At 39.2% G+C, this 12,610-nt stretch overlaps 1 protein-coding gene across 5 annotated transcripts in view; it reads right to left on the reverse strand.

The window, feature by feature from the left end:
* Positions 1 to 876: 876 nt before the first annotated feature.
* TAB3 (TGF-beta activated kinase 1 (MAP3K7) binding protein 3) overlaps positions 877 to 12,610 on the reverse strand; it is a 70,776-nt gene continuing 59,042 nt past the window's right edge. For 4 of the 5 annotated variants that reach the window (XM_079765096.1, XM_079765097.1, XM_079765094.1 and 1 more), the window contains 2 exons: positions 10,062 to 10,160; positions 877 to 3,713 (listed from right to left, as the gene is read on the reverse strand). In XM_079765096.1, coding sequence (XP_079621222.1) covers positions 3,565 to 3,713; positions 10,062 to 10,160 — 248 coding nt within the window. In that variant the 3' untranslated portion in view covers positions 877 to 3,564. The remainder of the gene's footprint in view (positions 3,714 to 10,061; positions 10,161 to 12,610) is intronic. The other variant, XM_079765098.1, reaches the window with a different exon arrangement.

Genomic DNA, 12,610 nt, shown 5'->3' on the forward strand with positions numbered 1-12,610 from the left:
ACATTTCAGTGATCATTTTTCCTTCTTTACAGATATACAGACACACACTGTAACATGAACTCATTCAAAGTCTGAACAATGACTACAGTATTAAAATAAATCAGTTTTAACTATAAAGGGGCATCTTCACATTCCAGGATACATTGTTGATATTTTCAAAGAACAATCTTCCTATACCTTATATTCTTTTTGTTTATAGCATCAGACATTACAATTACCTCTTAAAATACTATATAAAACTCGAGTTGCCATAGAAAGCTGGGTATGAACCTTAGATAATTGGGACAAAACAATGACAAAATTTTAGGAAGTAATTAAAATACTAAAATTGAGACCAGCTCTTTAAAAATTATTAAACTTCTCATCACACATCCCATTTCTTTCAGGGAAATAAACAAATTAGCAACACTTCCCCCACCATCGTTAGTCTGCTCTAAAAACTACTTTTACAATGCATTTCTTTGTTTCTTTAAAACCCTGCCTCTACCCGCTTCCAAACAAGGTCATTATCAATTTGAAACATTTTTACAATGCTTATTAGAAAATTTGTGGCTCCTCTATAAACTTTTAAGACCTACTCCAAAATTTAGGGGGCCATGCACTTTACCAAAATGGTAAATGTGCTCTCCAAAAACCCAGTTTTTTAAACAGTGAAATACGATTTGAAATGTGTCTGGCCTGGCTGGCGTTGCATGGTGGTTAGAGCGTCAGCTTGCCCACCAAAGGGTTGCGGGCTTGATTCCCAGTCAAGGTCACATACCTGGTTCACTCTGCTCCGAGAGGGTGTCTGCATGAGGCAACAATTCCATGTATATGTATCTGTCACATGAATGGTTCTCTCCCCCCCCCCCTCTCTCTGTCCCTCCCTCCCTCCCTTTCACTCTCTGAAAAAATCAATGGAAAAAAATATCCTCAGATGAGGATTAACAACAACAACAAAAAAAGTGTCGTTAGGTCTGTGTTAAGAAAAAAAGTTTTTAATAGAAACAAGAAGTGTACCAATTGATCTAAAGAGCATAGGCACCCCTCAGCAGGCAGGCACCATCCAATTTGTATCCTACCATTTATATGCCAATTGTCTGTATATATCAATCTAACTAGGAGATCCTTTACCTTGAAAGTTGACTTAATTCTTGTTCAAACTGGTCACAGACAAGAAGTAATGGATACATGGGACACAGTTAAATGTATCAGATTTATCAGTGTCAAATGATTTTGCTTATTTAAAAAACTGAATACAGCCTATGTTGGTGTATGAAACTTGTGCACAATCAGAAATGAACACATACAAAAAACACTTCCTTAAAATCAATCTGATGTGTCATACCCCACTCTCTATACCTATCAAATAGACTGGTTTCTCATTTTCCCTGGCAGGTGAAAACAATGATTGACTAGATATATCACCTAAGGTCTGGAACCATGCATCAACTGTATGACAGCAGCTTAGTAACCTGGATGTGTGTTCATGCAATAGTTTTAAAGTCATCTACATGGTTTTAATAAAGCATCAAACTGTTTTCATAACATGCTACTTTCATTCTCAACTGTCAACTGCCAAGTTAGTTGCTGCCACTTGAGCATATCACTAAGAATACTGGTAAACCTTTAGCTAGAACACCAACCAGTATATAGATTTCCCCCTAAATTGTTACTAAATACCAAGTGGGGTCCACCATCACTAAAGAGATAATGAAACCATACAAAGGCAAAGATGGAATGTTACAGAATAGGACTGTTATTGGAGACTGACAGATAAGTGTTACAAAAGCCTTTAAAGGATGCTGTTTTCAGGTCAATGCTTTTAAGTCCATCTGCTTTCTCACCATTGTTTTCACAGTTTTGCCACAGTTGTTGTATGAGAGATGTTTTATCCGTGTAATTACATAGCCACACTTTGTAGAGTGTGAAAGTATGATTTTGATGGAAAACTATGATGAACTGTTATGCCTTTGGTTTCATTATGCTATTAAATGCAGCTTATTTTTCTAGGTCTGCCAGAGATTACGGCCAAATTAGAATGCAATGACAGCTTAAAGTGTGTGCGTGGGGGGTGGGGGAGGGAAGGTGGATATTTCTAAATTTATAACCTCAGGAAAAATCTTTAAGGATTAGAAAAACTTTCAATTTTATTGCTGTTTATATTTACCCAAATAAGGGGAAGATTCCAAAATCCAATTCTCAACGATGGTAGAATCCTTAATTGAATGTCTTATTAAAATTTTTCCAGTGGTGCATTCTAGGGAATCACATGATTTTACATCTCTTCAGTTGTGCACACCCTAAAGTTCTAGTTTCATAAATAAGGAGTGCTTCAGTATCACTTGAACTACTTGGAACTCAGTGTTATTTCTGAATATAGTATATTAAATTTTAAAAGTTCTTAGCTTCAAAGTCCTTTTTATTCACCTTATTCTTAATAATTTTTTTGACTAGCCTTCTCTTCCTCCCCAACTTTATGATATTGGCCCACTGTACTTTCCCTCTCTGGTTTATGAATGTATGTGCAAATAAATATTTATTGAACTAATATTAATTTTTTTCAGCTAAGTTAGGATTATGGCACAAAGTATTATCTGTGCTGTAAACATCATGAATCCCTCACAAAACTGAAAGGAGGGGGCAAAAAGGCCCTATGCACTGCAAATGTATCTTGTAGAACCACAGCTGAGATCAAGGTTTCCAAATGGATTTTGGAATGGATTTACAATTGGCATACATTCATTGTGCTACTGACAGAGCACAGTTTTACGAGAAGGTCATTCATAAAATCATACTTTGTAAGGACTCGTTTTTTTTTATTTTTAAAACCAATGACCTAATAAAAGCATGCAGTAACTTCAAAAATATATCTATTATGTGGCGTAATTAGGTCTTGGTTACCAGTGTTGATATAGCTTGATGAATCATTGTACAAGCAATGATTATACTTTTGACAAAGGGCACAATATGCCTAATTCCTGACTACTGCAAATCACATTTTAAAACATCTTGTTTGTGTGTTGGAAATTACCCCTGAAAAAAGCAGCAGTTACAAATACCCTATTATTTTGCCCCCCGCCCATCATATTCTAAGTGCTTCTTCCTGTCCTCTTCAGTAGGAAGCAATGGGAAAAAGCATAGGGCGGGGGGGGGGGACTCTTAGTTTTTCAGAGAGCTGTGACCAGATAAGTCTGCTATGGGGATTCACAGTTTGTCTGCATAAACTGTAACATGTCACAATATGATTCAAAGTTCTAGTTTATAAAATAAGGGCCACTCAGCAGTAACTTCAACAACTGGATTCCACAGAAGAGCTCTTGACTTCTCTGTGTACATTCTTTCAGGAGAGAATCCTTTCCCAGTTTCAAGTATCCCTTTCTGTCTCTCACTCTGTAATGAGTTAAGACAGGGAAAAAACCTTCCCCATTTTTCCTGTAGTGAACACAGGCAGCTCCAGTGCCATTCCTCCTCCCCCTATGGAATCTGAAATAAAAAGGCTGGACAGATGAAGATCCCCACAGTTTCCTTTTCTTCTAATGGGCACTCAGCTTCACTGTCAACCTGGTGCAGACTCTTCTCAACTCAGGTGTACCGGGGCATCTCACACTGCTCACAGCGATTTAGTGCTGGGTGGTTCAGAAACGTGCAGCTGTCACAATTCCATGGGGCCCCTTCATAGTCTTCATCTCGGGGTTGTGTCTGAGGATTGTGCTTGGAGCCAGGTAGATGCTCTGAGGGAAGTTAGAATAGAAAGAGAGAAAAGAGACTGATTTTTCCCCCCAAGTATAATCCAAACTGAAATTAAAAACTACCAAAAAACAAACAAAAACAAGAAGTCTAGTATAGATTACCTTCCAAGCTCATTATCCATAGATAGTAGTTATTCCAGCCAAATGAAAAAAATGAAATGTTATATAGCATGTTAAAAATAATCCTACCACTGGCCAGTGTGGCTCAGTGGTTGAGCATCGACCCAGGAACCAGGAGATTGTGGTTCGATTCAGGTCAGGGCACATGCCTGGGTTGCTGGATCGATTCAGGTCAGGGCACATGCCTGGGTTGCTGGATCAATCTCTAGCCAATCAATGATTCTCATCATTGATGTTTCTACCTCTCCCTCTCCCTTCTTACAAAATCAATAAAAAAGATATTTAAAAAATTAATTTTGCTTCCTCCTGCCATCTTTAGTCTTATGTGTCTTCCCCTCATACTAGCCATACTACATTAAGCATCTGATTAAATGTGTGACTTCTTTTAGATCATCAGTTTCACAATATGCATGTGTTTAATAATGATGGTTCATAAATGGCAGTAAGAGTTCATAACAAAGTTTTCCCCAGAATGGTAAAAAGAGAAAGATAAAGCCCCTACAGTTAGTTTTTCATAAGCTAAATTCATTCAATATAAACAATTATCTTTTTATTCTCAGACTAGAGGCCTGGTGCATGAATTCATGCACCAGTGGGGTCCCTTGGCCTGGCTTGTGGGATCAGGCCGAAACTGGTTTACGAGAGGGTGTGGGCCAAGCCAAGGGACCCCACTGGTGCACGATCAGGGCTGTGGAGGGACGCGGGAGATTGGCCAGCCGGGGAGGGACCGTGTGAGGGCTCCGGGGCATGCCCGGCCCATCTCGCTCAGTCCCGATTGGCCAGACCCCAGCAGCAAGCTAACCTACCAGTTGGAGCATCTTCCCCCTGGTGGTCAGTGCACATCATAGCGAGCGGTTGAGCGGCCTTAGCATATCATTAGCATATTACGCTTTGATTGGTTGAATGGATGACCGGGCACTTAGCATATTAGGCTTTTATTATATAGGATTCTTTCCTACCTATTAGTTTTTTTTAAATGTCTATGTGTATACAATATAAAATGCTGGCAACTTTATGTTAGTCCTTGGGATTTATTTTAAAAAACCTTTAAACTAAGCCCTGGCTGGGTAGTTCAGTTAGAATGTGGACCCGATACACCAAGGTTGTGGGTTCAACCCCTGGTCAGGGCACATACAAGAAACAACCAATTAATGAATACATGGGTGAAGCAACAAATTGTTGTTTCTCTCTCTTAAAAAGATAAAAACCAAACAAAAAGAACCTTGAAACTTAACATGCTCTTCCTAAGTCCTCATTCTCTCTGGCCTTGTGCTCAAAAAGGCTTCTAGAGTTAATTTGTAAATCCTGCCTTTTAGGAACAGTCCCTTCTGAAAATGGGGTCAATAACTAGAGGCTAAAGATCTCTGGATGGAATTCACCCTGGAATCTGGAGCAAGGTCAGGAGGCTGTGAAGATGCACCATAAAATACTGGAAAATCCTCTCTGTGAACTGGAGATGACATTATAATCTAAGGTAAGCAGCCTTCTAAGCAGGTAAAAGAAACTGAGACATGGTAAAGTTTTAATTAATTACCATTCCGGGTTAAGCATATCTTCCCTTGAAAGTAAATGAGCTGACTGTGGTTTACCTATTTGTCTTTAATGACAAATGGCTGGTGTGAACATTTCCCTAGACTCTAGAGATAAAGAAAATTGGGTGTCAGACCCCTGAACCTTACCGCAAGCTTAAGGCTCAGGCTCAATCAGGAGGTGGTCTTAGCCTTACAAGAGAACCATTGGGTTCTCTAACCTAGTCCTGTGACTATAAAAAGATGGGCTTGCCCTAGCACGTTTGGCTCAGTGGATAGGGCATCAGCCCACAGACTCAGGGTCGTGGTTCGATTCCAGTCAAGGGCACATACCTTGGTTGCAGGCTCGATCCACAGCCCTGGTTGGAGTGCATGCTGGAGGCAACCAATCGCTGTATCTCTCTCCGAAATAACTTCTCAACAAATATATTTAAAAGGCACCTAATTTATAATTTTTTTGATCCTCACCCAAGGAGTGAGGATATTTTTTCCATTGATTTTAGAGAGTGGAAGTGAGGCGGGGGGAGGGGAGAGAGAGAGAAACATCAATGTGAGAGAGACATATCCATTGGTTATCTCCCTGTGGGGATCCCACCTGCAACCCCAGGTACATGCCCTTGACCAGGAATTGAACCTGCGACCCTCTGGTGCACAGAGTTGGTGCTCTAAGCATTGAACCATGCTGGCCAGGGCTAAAAGGCACCTAATTTAGAATTATTGTTGGCCCTAAAAAAAGATACTGCTAAAAAAAAAAAAGACACTGTTCTTTTCATCTTAAGGAAGTAGTGTTTAAATAGAAGCATCTAAAACACAAAATACATTTTAGATGTCTATTTTCATATGACTTGCAGGTGTGAAATATTTATGGAACAATTTACAAGTTAAGATAGTTCAGACCTCATGAAAAATAAAAACAAAATAATATGCATGTTTATACACAATAAAACGGAAATAGGTGTTTCCTTTAATTGGCTAAATTTCCACAAAATGACCATTCTCATAAATATCACATCAATTTAATACTGTTTATATTACATAATAATTAGCATACAGAAGATAAAAATGCTCAAAAGGATGCAAATAAAATTTTCAAAAATTCTAAATATTTTCTACACTTTCAAAGATAGTTGGTATTTTTCCAAAATGGGAAATATGCCAATGATAAAGAAAGACAAATTTCTTTTAACTATATGAAGTGCAATACAGTTTCATGCTTGGTTTGTATTTAGGTTGGGATCTTTCCATCTAGTTAATATCAAGAAATATCAAGTAGAATACTTGTACAAATCCAACATGTGCAATATTTTTAGAAACCTTATTTTCACTGAATCACAGGATATAGTTCAAGAAGCGTTATAAATGCTCAGTGAGAAGTTATAAAGTCAAGAGCTTTCAAGTTACATTTACTTGGCATTGCTTTCATTTAAAAAAATCTTTATTATTGAGAATATTACAAATACCACCCCTCCCCCCCCCGCCATTGCCCTCCTCTACCCAGTTTCTGCCCTGACCCAGGCCTTCATCACCCTATTGTCTGTGTCCATAGGTAATGCATATATGCATACAAGTTCTTTGGTTAATCTCTGAGATTCCTCAGTCTGTTCCATGTTTCCATGCCTCTGGTTTTATTTTATTAACTAGTTTATTTTGTTCATTTGATTTTTTTACATTGTATTGATAGATATGTATTTATTGCCATTTTATTTATATTTTTATCTTTTTTCTTCTTCCTCTTCAACTTCTTTCTCTTCTTAAAGAATACCTTCAACATTTCATGTAGTACTGGTTTGGTGGTGATGGACTCTTTTAGCTTTTTCTTGTCTGTGAAGCTCTTTATCTGACATTCAAGTCTAAATGATAGCTTTTCTGGGTAATCTTGCTTGTAGGTCCTTGCTATTCATCACTTTGAATATTTCTTGCCACTCCCTTCTGGCCTGCATAGTTTCTGTTGAGAATCAGCTGACAGTTGTATGGGTACTCCCTTGGAGGTAACTAACTGCTTTTCTCTTGCTGCTTTTAAGATTCTCTCTTTGTCTTTAACCCTTGGCATTTTAATTATGATGTGTCTTGGTGTGGGTCTCTTTGAGTTCCTCGTTTGAGATTCTGTACTTCCTGCACTTGTAAGTCTATTTCTTTCACCAAGTAGGGGAAATTTTCTGTCATTATTCCTTCAAATATGTTTTCAATATCTTGCTCTTTCTCTTCTCCTTCTGGCACCCCCGTAATGCAAATGTTGGTATGCTTGAAGTTGTTCCAGAGGCTCCTTACACTGTTTTCATATTTCTGGGTGGTTTTTTTTCTTTTTGCTCTTCTGATTGGGTGTTCTTTGCTTTCTCATATTCCAAATCATTGATTTGATTCTCAGAATACCCTACTCCTCTGTTGAGTCCCTGTAAATTATTTTTTTTTCAGTTAGTATATGCTTAATTTCTGACTGGTCCTTTTTCATGTCTTTGAAATTCTCACTAATATCCTTGAAAATCTCACTAAGTCCCTGAAGCTCTCATTAAGATCCTTGAGCATCCTAATAACCATTGTTTTAAACTCTGTGTCTAGTAGTTTGTTTGCTTCCATTTCATTTGGTTATTTTTTGGAGATTTCTTCTGTTCTTTCATTTGTGACATGTTTCTTTGTCTTCACCTTTTGTCTTCTTCCCTGTGTTTGTTTCTATGTATTAGGTACAGCACCTATATCTCCTGGAATTGGTAAAGTGGCCTTGTATAGTAGGTGTCCTATAGGGCCCAGTGGCTCAACCTCTCCAGTCACCTGAGCTGGGCACTCTAGGTGTCCCTGTGTGGGTTTGTGCATAGTCTTGTTGTAGTTGAGCCTTGATTGCTATTGGAGTCACTGAGAGGAATTGACCTCTAGGTCAATGGCTGTGAGGACCAGCTGCAACTACAATGGGAGAGCTGCTGAGCAGGAGACACCCCTATGGAGCAGGACTTGTTTCAGTGGGGCTTTGGTGCTGAGTCTTCCCCTTGAGTGTGTTGCTTGTGGATTTGTAGAGTTGTAATCTGGCATGGTCTGAAGCTGTCCACCAGGTGCACTGGCTTTGGGACTTCCTGGCAGGTACAAAGTCAACCACTACATGGGGCCACCTAGCAGGAGCTACAGAGATCCACAGATAGCTTCTCCTTGTGTTGGGCTTGGAATTGCTCAGGCAAGGACAATCTGTGAAGCTATGCAGGCTGGTGCTAGTGCTTTGTCTTGGGCCTCTTATTGATAGGTATGGGGCACACCGATGCCAGCTGCTGCTTGTTTGAGAAATTTTAGAAAAGTCTGAAACCTGAACCACTAAAGACCATTCATATAGAAAAGTTGCTGCAAACAGCTTGAGTGGGGCTGCAAATTGGATGGGGGGGGGGGCTCAGGGAGTCACCAGGGCTGAGTGAACCATGCTGATGGAAACTCAGATGTGGCTGCCAGTCAGCTCTGTGATGGAAGAGGTTCCAGCACAGGATCAATGACCCCTGTGAACACCCCCATCTGGGAGGAAGCCACCTCAGAATCCCTACCCCGATGCCAGACATTCCAGTTCCTTCCCATATGTCCCTGGATCCCCTAAAGCCACTGTCTGAGTGCTGGAGCCCAGAGGTATTGAGTCTGAGTAAGTCCATGTGCTGGCCTTTTTAAGAGGGACTGCCTGGGTATCCAGCAGCCTCCGTGTCACTGTTACAATCTCTGCTGATTTTTACAGCCTAAAGTATGGGGGACTTCTTTTCCTGGCACTGGAAGCCTGGGTTGACCATTCTGGTATGGGGCTGGGACCCCTTGCTTCTCACAGGAGACCTCACTGCCTTGATATCACTCCTGATTAAAAACACGCCACATGAGTGTGTCGGACCAGCCTGTTCTGCGCCTCTGCCCCTCCTACCAGTCTTGATGTGGTTTCTTCTTTACTTCTCTAGTTGTAAGACTTCCATTCAGCCAGATTTCAGGCAGTTCTAAATGATGTTCAGTATTTTAGTTGTAATTTTGATGTGGTTGTGGGAGGCAGCGAGTACCGCTTTTATCTATGCCACCATCTTGGTTCCTTCTCCTTGGCCTTGCTTTCTAGATATAATATCTAGAGCAATCTGTCCAATGGATAGCCACTTGACATGTGGCCACTCTGAATTGAGATGCTCTGAAGTGTAAAATTTACACCAGATTTGGAAGATTTAATATGAAATAAAAAAAAATGTCACCTTGGCTGGCGTGACTCAGTTGGCTGAAGCATCGTCCCATCCCATGCATTTGAACCCTATTCAGGCACGTACAGGAGGTAGACGATCGATGTTGGTCTCTCACATTGATGTTTCTCTTTCTCCCTTTCCCTTCCCCTCTCTCTAAAATCAATAAAAAAAATGTCCTCGGATGAGGATTAAAAAATAAAATCTTTAAAAGATGTAAAATATCTCATAATAATTTATATTGATTTCATATTCAAATAATGCCTTGTATATAGATTAAGATATACTAGTTTTACTTGTTTAGTTTTTAAATGTTTACTAGAATGTTTTAAATTAATGTAGATAGCTAACATTTCTATTGGACAGCACCACTTTAGAAACTCAGTAGAGAGAGTAATTTTTTAAAGCAAAAAAAAAAAAAGTTGGTCTTTACTTATGATGGCTCTACATGGGTTAACACGTGTCTTTGGACATTTTGCACAAATGCTAGACACACAAGTACAAACCACCTGCAGCTGCTGCCTGGGTGTCATGGACATCCGCCTGTACTTTGGAGGTCACACTAATTCTTCGGGCTTTCCTCTCAACTGTGCAAGGGTCTGATGAGTCTGCATGAGACAAAGTGAAGTCACTTAGAAGGGATCAAGCCATTCATTTAGAAGTATTGTTGGGCGCACAAAAATCTCTCACAGGATATGCACAGTTGAGTGCTTACCCCTTCTACTACCTCATGTTACCTTTAATTTTCCTGTGAGGACAAGTGCCATATTTAATACTGCTTTTACAGCCTATACAAAGCAGTGGCTTTTATGACTTTTTCTATTCTCTCCAATATATGGAATACATGCCTTCTTTCATCAGTTTCCCACTTGATGGTTGTTTAGGGTTACAAACTCAGTAATGAAATGTCAAAGTGAAAGCAAAATTTGAGATATTATACTTTAGCAAAGCCCTGATTAAGAAATAGTTATTGGGCCGAAACCGGTTTGGCTCAGTGGATAGAGTGTCGGCCTGCGGACTGAAAGGTCCCGGGTTCGATTCCGGTCAAGGGCATGTACCTTGGTTGCGGGCACATCCCCGGTAGGGGTTGTGCAAGAGGCAGCTGATCGATGTTTCTCTATCATCGATGTTTCTAACTCTCTATCCCTCTCTCTTCCTCTCTGTAAAAAATCAATAAAAAAAAAAATATATATATATATAAAGAAATAGTTATTGGAAAATTATGGGTTGAAGATAAATTGCCCATGTAAGGCTAACCAAAGAATCCGTTATAATAATAACATTAAACTACAGCATTTTATAATTAAGGAACAAGCAGTTCTGCCCTGGCTGATGTGGCTAGTGTTATAGTATTGGCCCTTGAACCAAAGGGTTGTGAGTTTGATTCCCGGTCAAGGGCACGTGCGGGAGGCAACCAATAGATGTGTCTCTCTCTCATAGATGTTTCTCCCTCTCTTTCCTCCCCTTCCCCCTCCATCCCCCCTTTTATTCTCTCTGAAAAAGCAATGGAAAAAACATCCTCAAGTAAGGATTAATAACCCAAAAAGAAAAATAATAGCAGTACTTGAGCCCTGCCAGCATGGCTCAGTGGTTGAGCACCGACCTATGAACCAGGAGGTCACGATTCAATTCCTGGTCAGGGCACATGCCTGGGTTGCGGGCTCGATCCCCAGTGTGGGGTGTGCAGGAGGCAGCCATTCAATGATTCTCTCTCATCATTTATGTTTCTATCTCCCTCTCCCATCCTCTTTGAAATAAAAAAGAATATATATAATATGACTAGCAGTACTTGAAAAATCAGAACCAATTCAGAATAATACTATGTACTGACAATAAATGCTCCTCAGTCATTTCATAAATTCCAAATACCTACATGTTCTAAAAGCCCAGAAGATACTTTCCAATAATGGACGTCAGACATTCCAATTTTGTGCTAGAATACTGTGTATCAATTTATAGTTTACCAGTAAGTAAGTAGTCCTTTGTAATAATTAAAAACAAGAAATGGCAAACTTCATATTATTTGTCCCTAAGAACCAAAAAAAAAATATCTTGCATTTTCTAATCTGTTCTTAGCCCATAAGCAGTTCCCCTAGTACAATCCACCTTTGGAAACCAGTGCTCCAGAATCCTAAGTGTGTTGCTTAGGCACTAAAGCACTCCATTATCAGAATGAACAAAAGCAGAGTAAATTTCTCCTCAGGCTCCAAACACTAAGGTAAAGTTCCACTTCTTAGATTTTTTAAAGTACTTTATAGCATCACATGCCTCCTTCTTACTGACCCTTACTTGGCTCATGTATTTTACAGCACTGATCACCTCTCTGGTGCACAGACTGGATCAGAACAAGGTCAGGTGGCCAAGACAACCAGGAACAGCACTCAAATCATGGGACACCAAGGTCAGTGCTCTTACCAGCATGAGTTACCAATGACAGGGTGGGGGTAGCGGGGCTGTCTGAATCAGCTGAGGAGCTCATATACACACTGCACTGTTTAACTACAAAATCCAGTGCAAATTTCTGTCTCCCTTTCTATCTCTCATTCTCTCTGTTTAGTTATCACACTTATTATTCAGATAATCAGATAAATATCTATATTCCACTTGGATTTCTAGTATGTAACTACAATAACCCCAATACATTTATTCTAACTAATAAAACAATTCTACACATTATTTACATTTTACTTGCTTTTTAAATTTAAGTGGTAGACAAAATTTTCATCAAACTAGGTAAACTTTAAAAGGACAATTTAGTTTTAGAAAAAAGAGAGACTCTATGTGTTTAAAAGAAAACAAATTTGACTTCATAGAGAAAAACCAAATAGCTTTTATAAATTTGTTATGAAAAAGCTTCCTAAAGAATTATAGAATTTAATCAAGTTCTATTTATAAACTTTAGTAGAAAAAGGTGAAAGGTTTAAAAACTACAGGATATATAACAGTAACATTTTATACTCTCTCCAACAGTCTCGGGGGAAAAGGAGATATTAAACAATAAAATAATTATATAATTAAAGCTCAATTAGATTTCTAAAGTAGAGAGATCCATTTATAG

The sequence above is a fragment of the Cnephaeus nilssonii genome, assembly GCF_951640355.1.
Source record: "Cnephaeus nilssonii genome assembly, chromosome: X".
Classification (NCBI taxonomy): Eukaryota; Metazoa; Chordata; class Mammalia; order Chiroptera; family Vespertilionidae; genus Cnephaeus; species Cnephaeus nilssonii.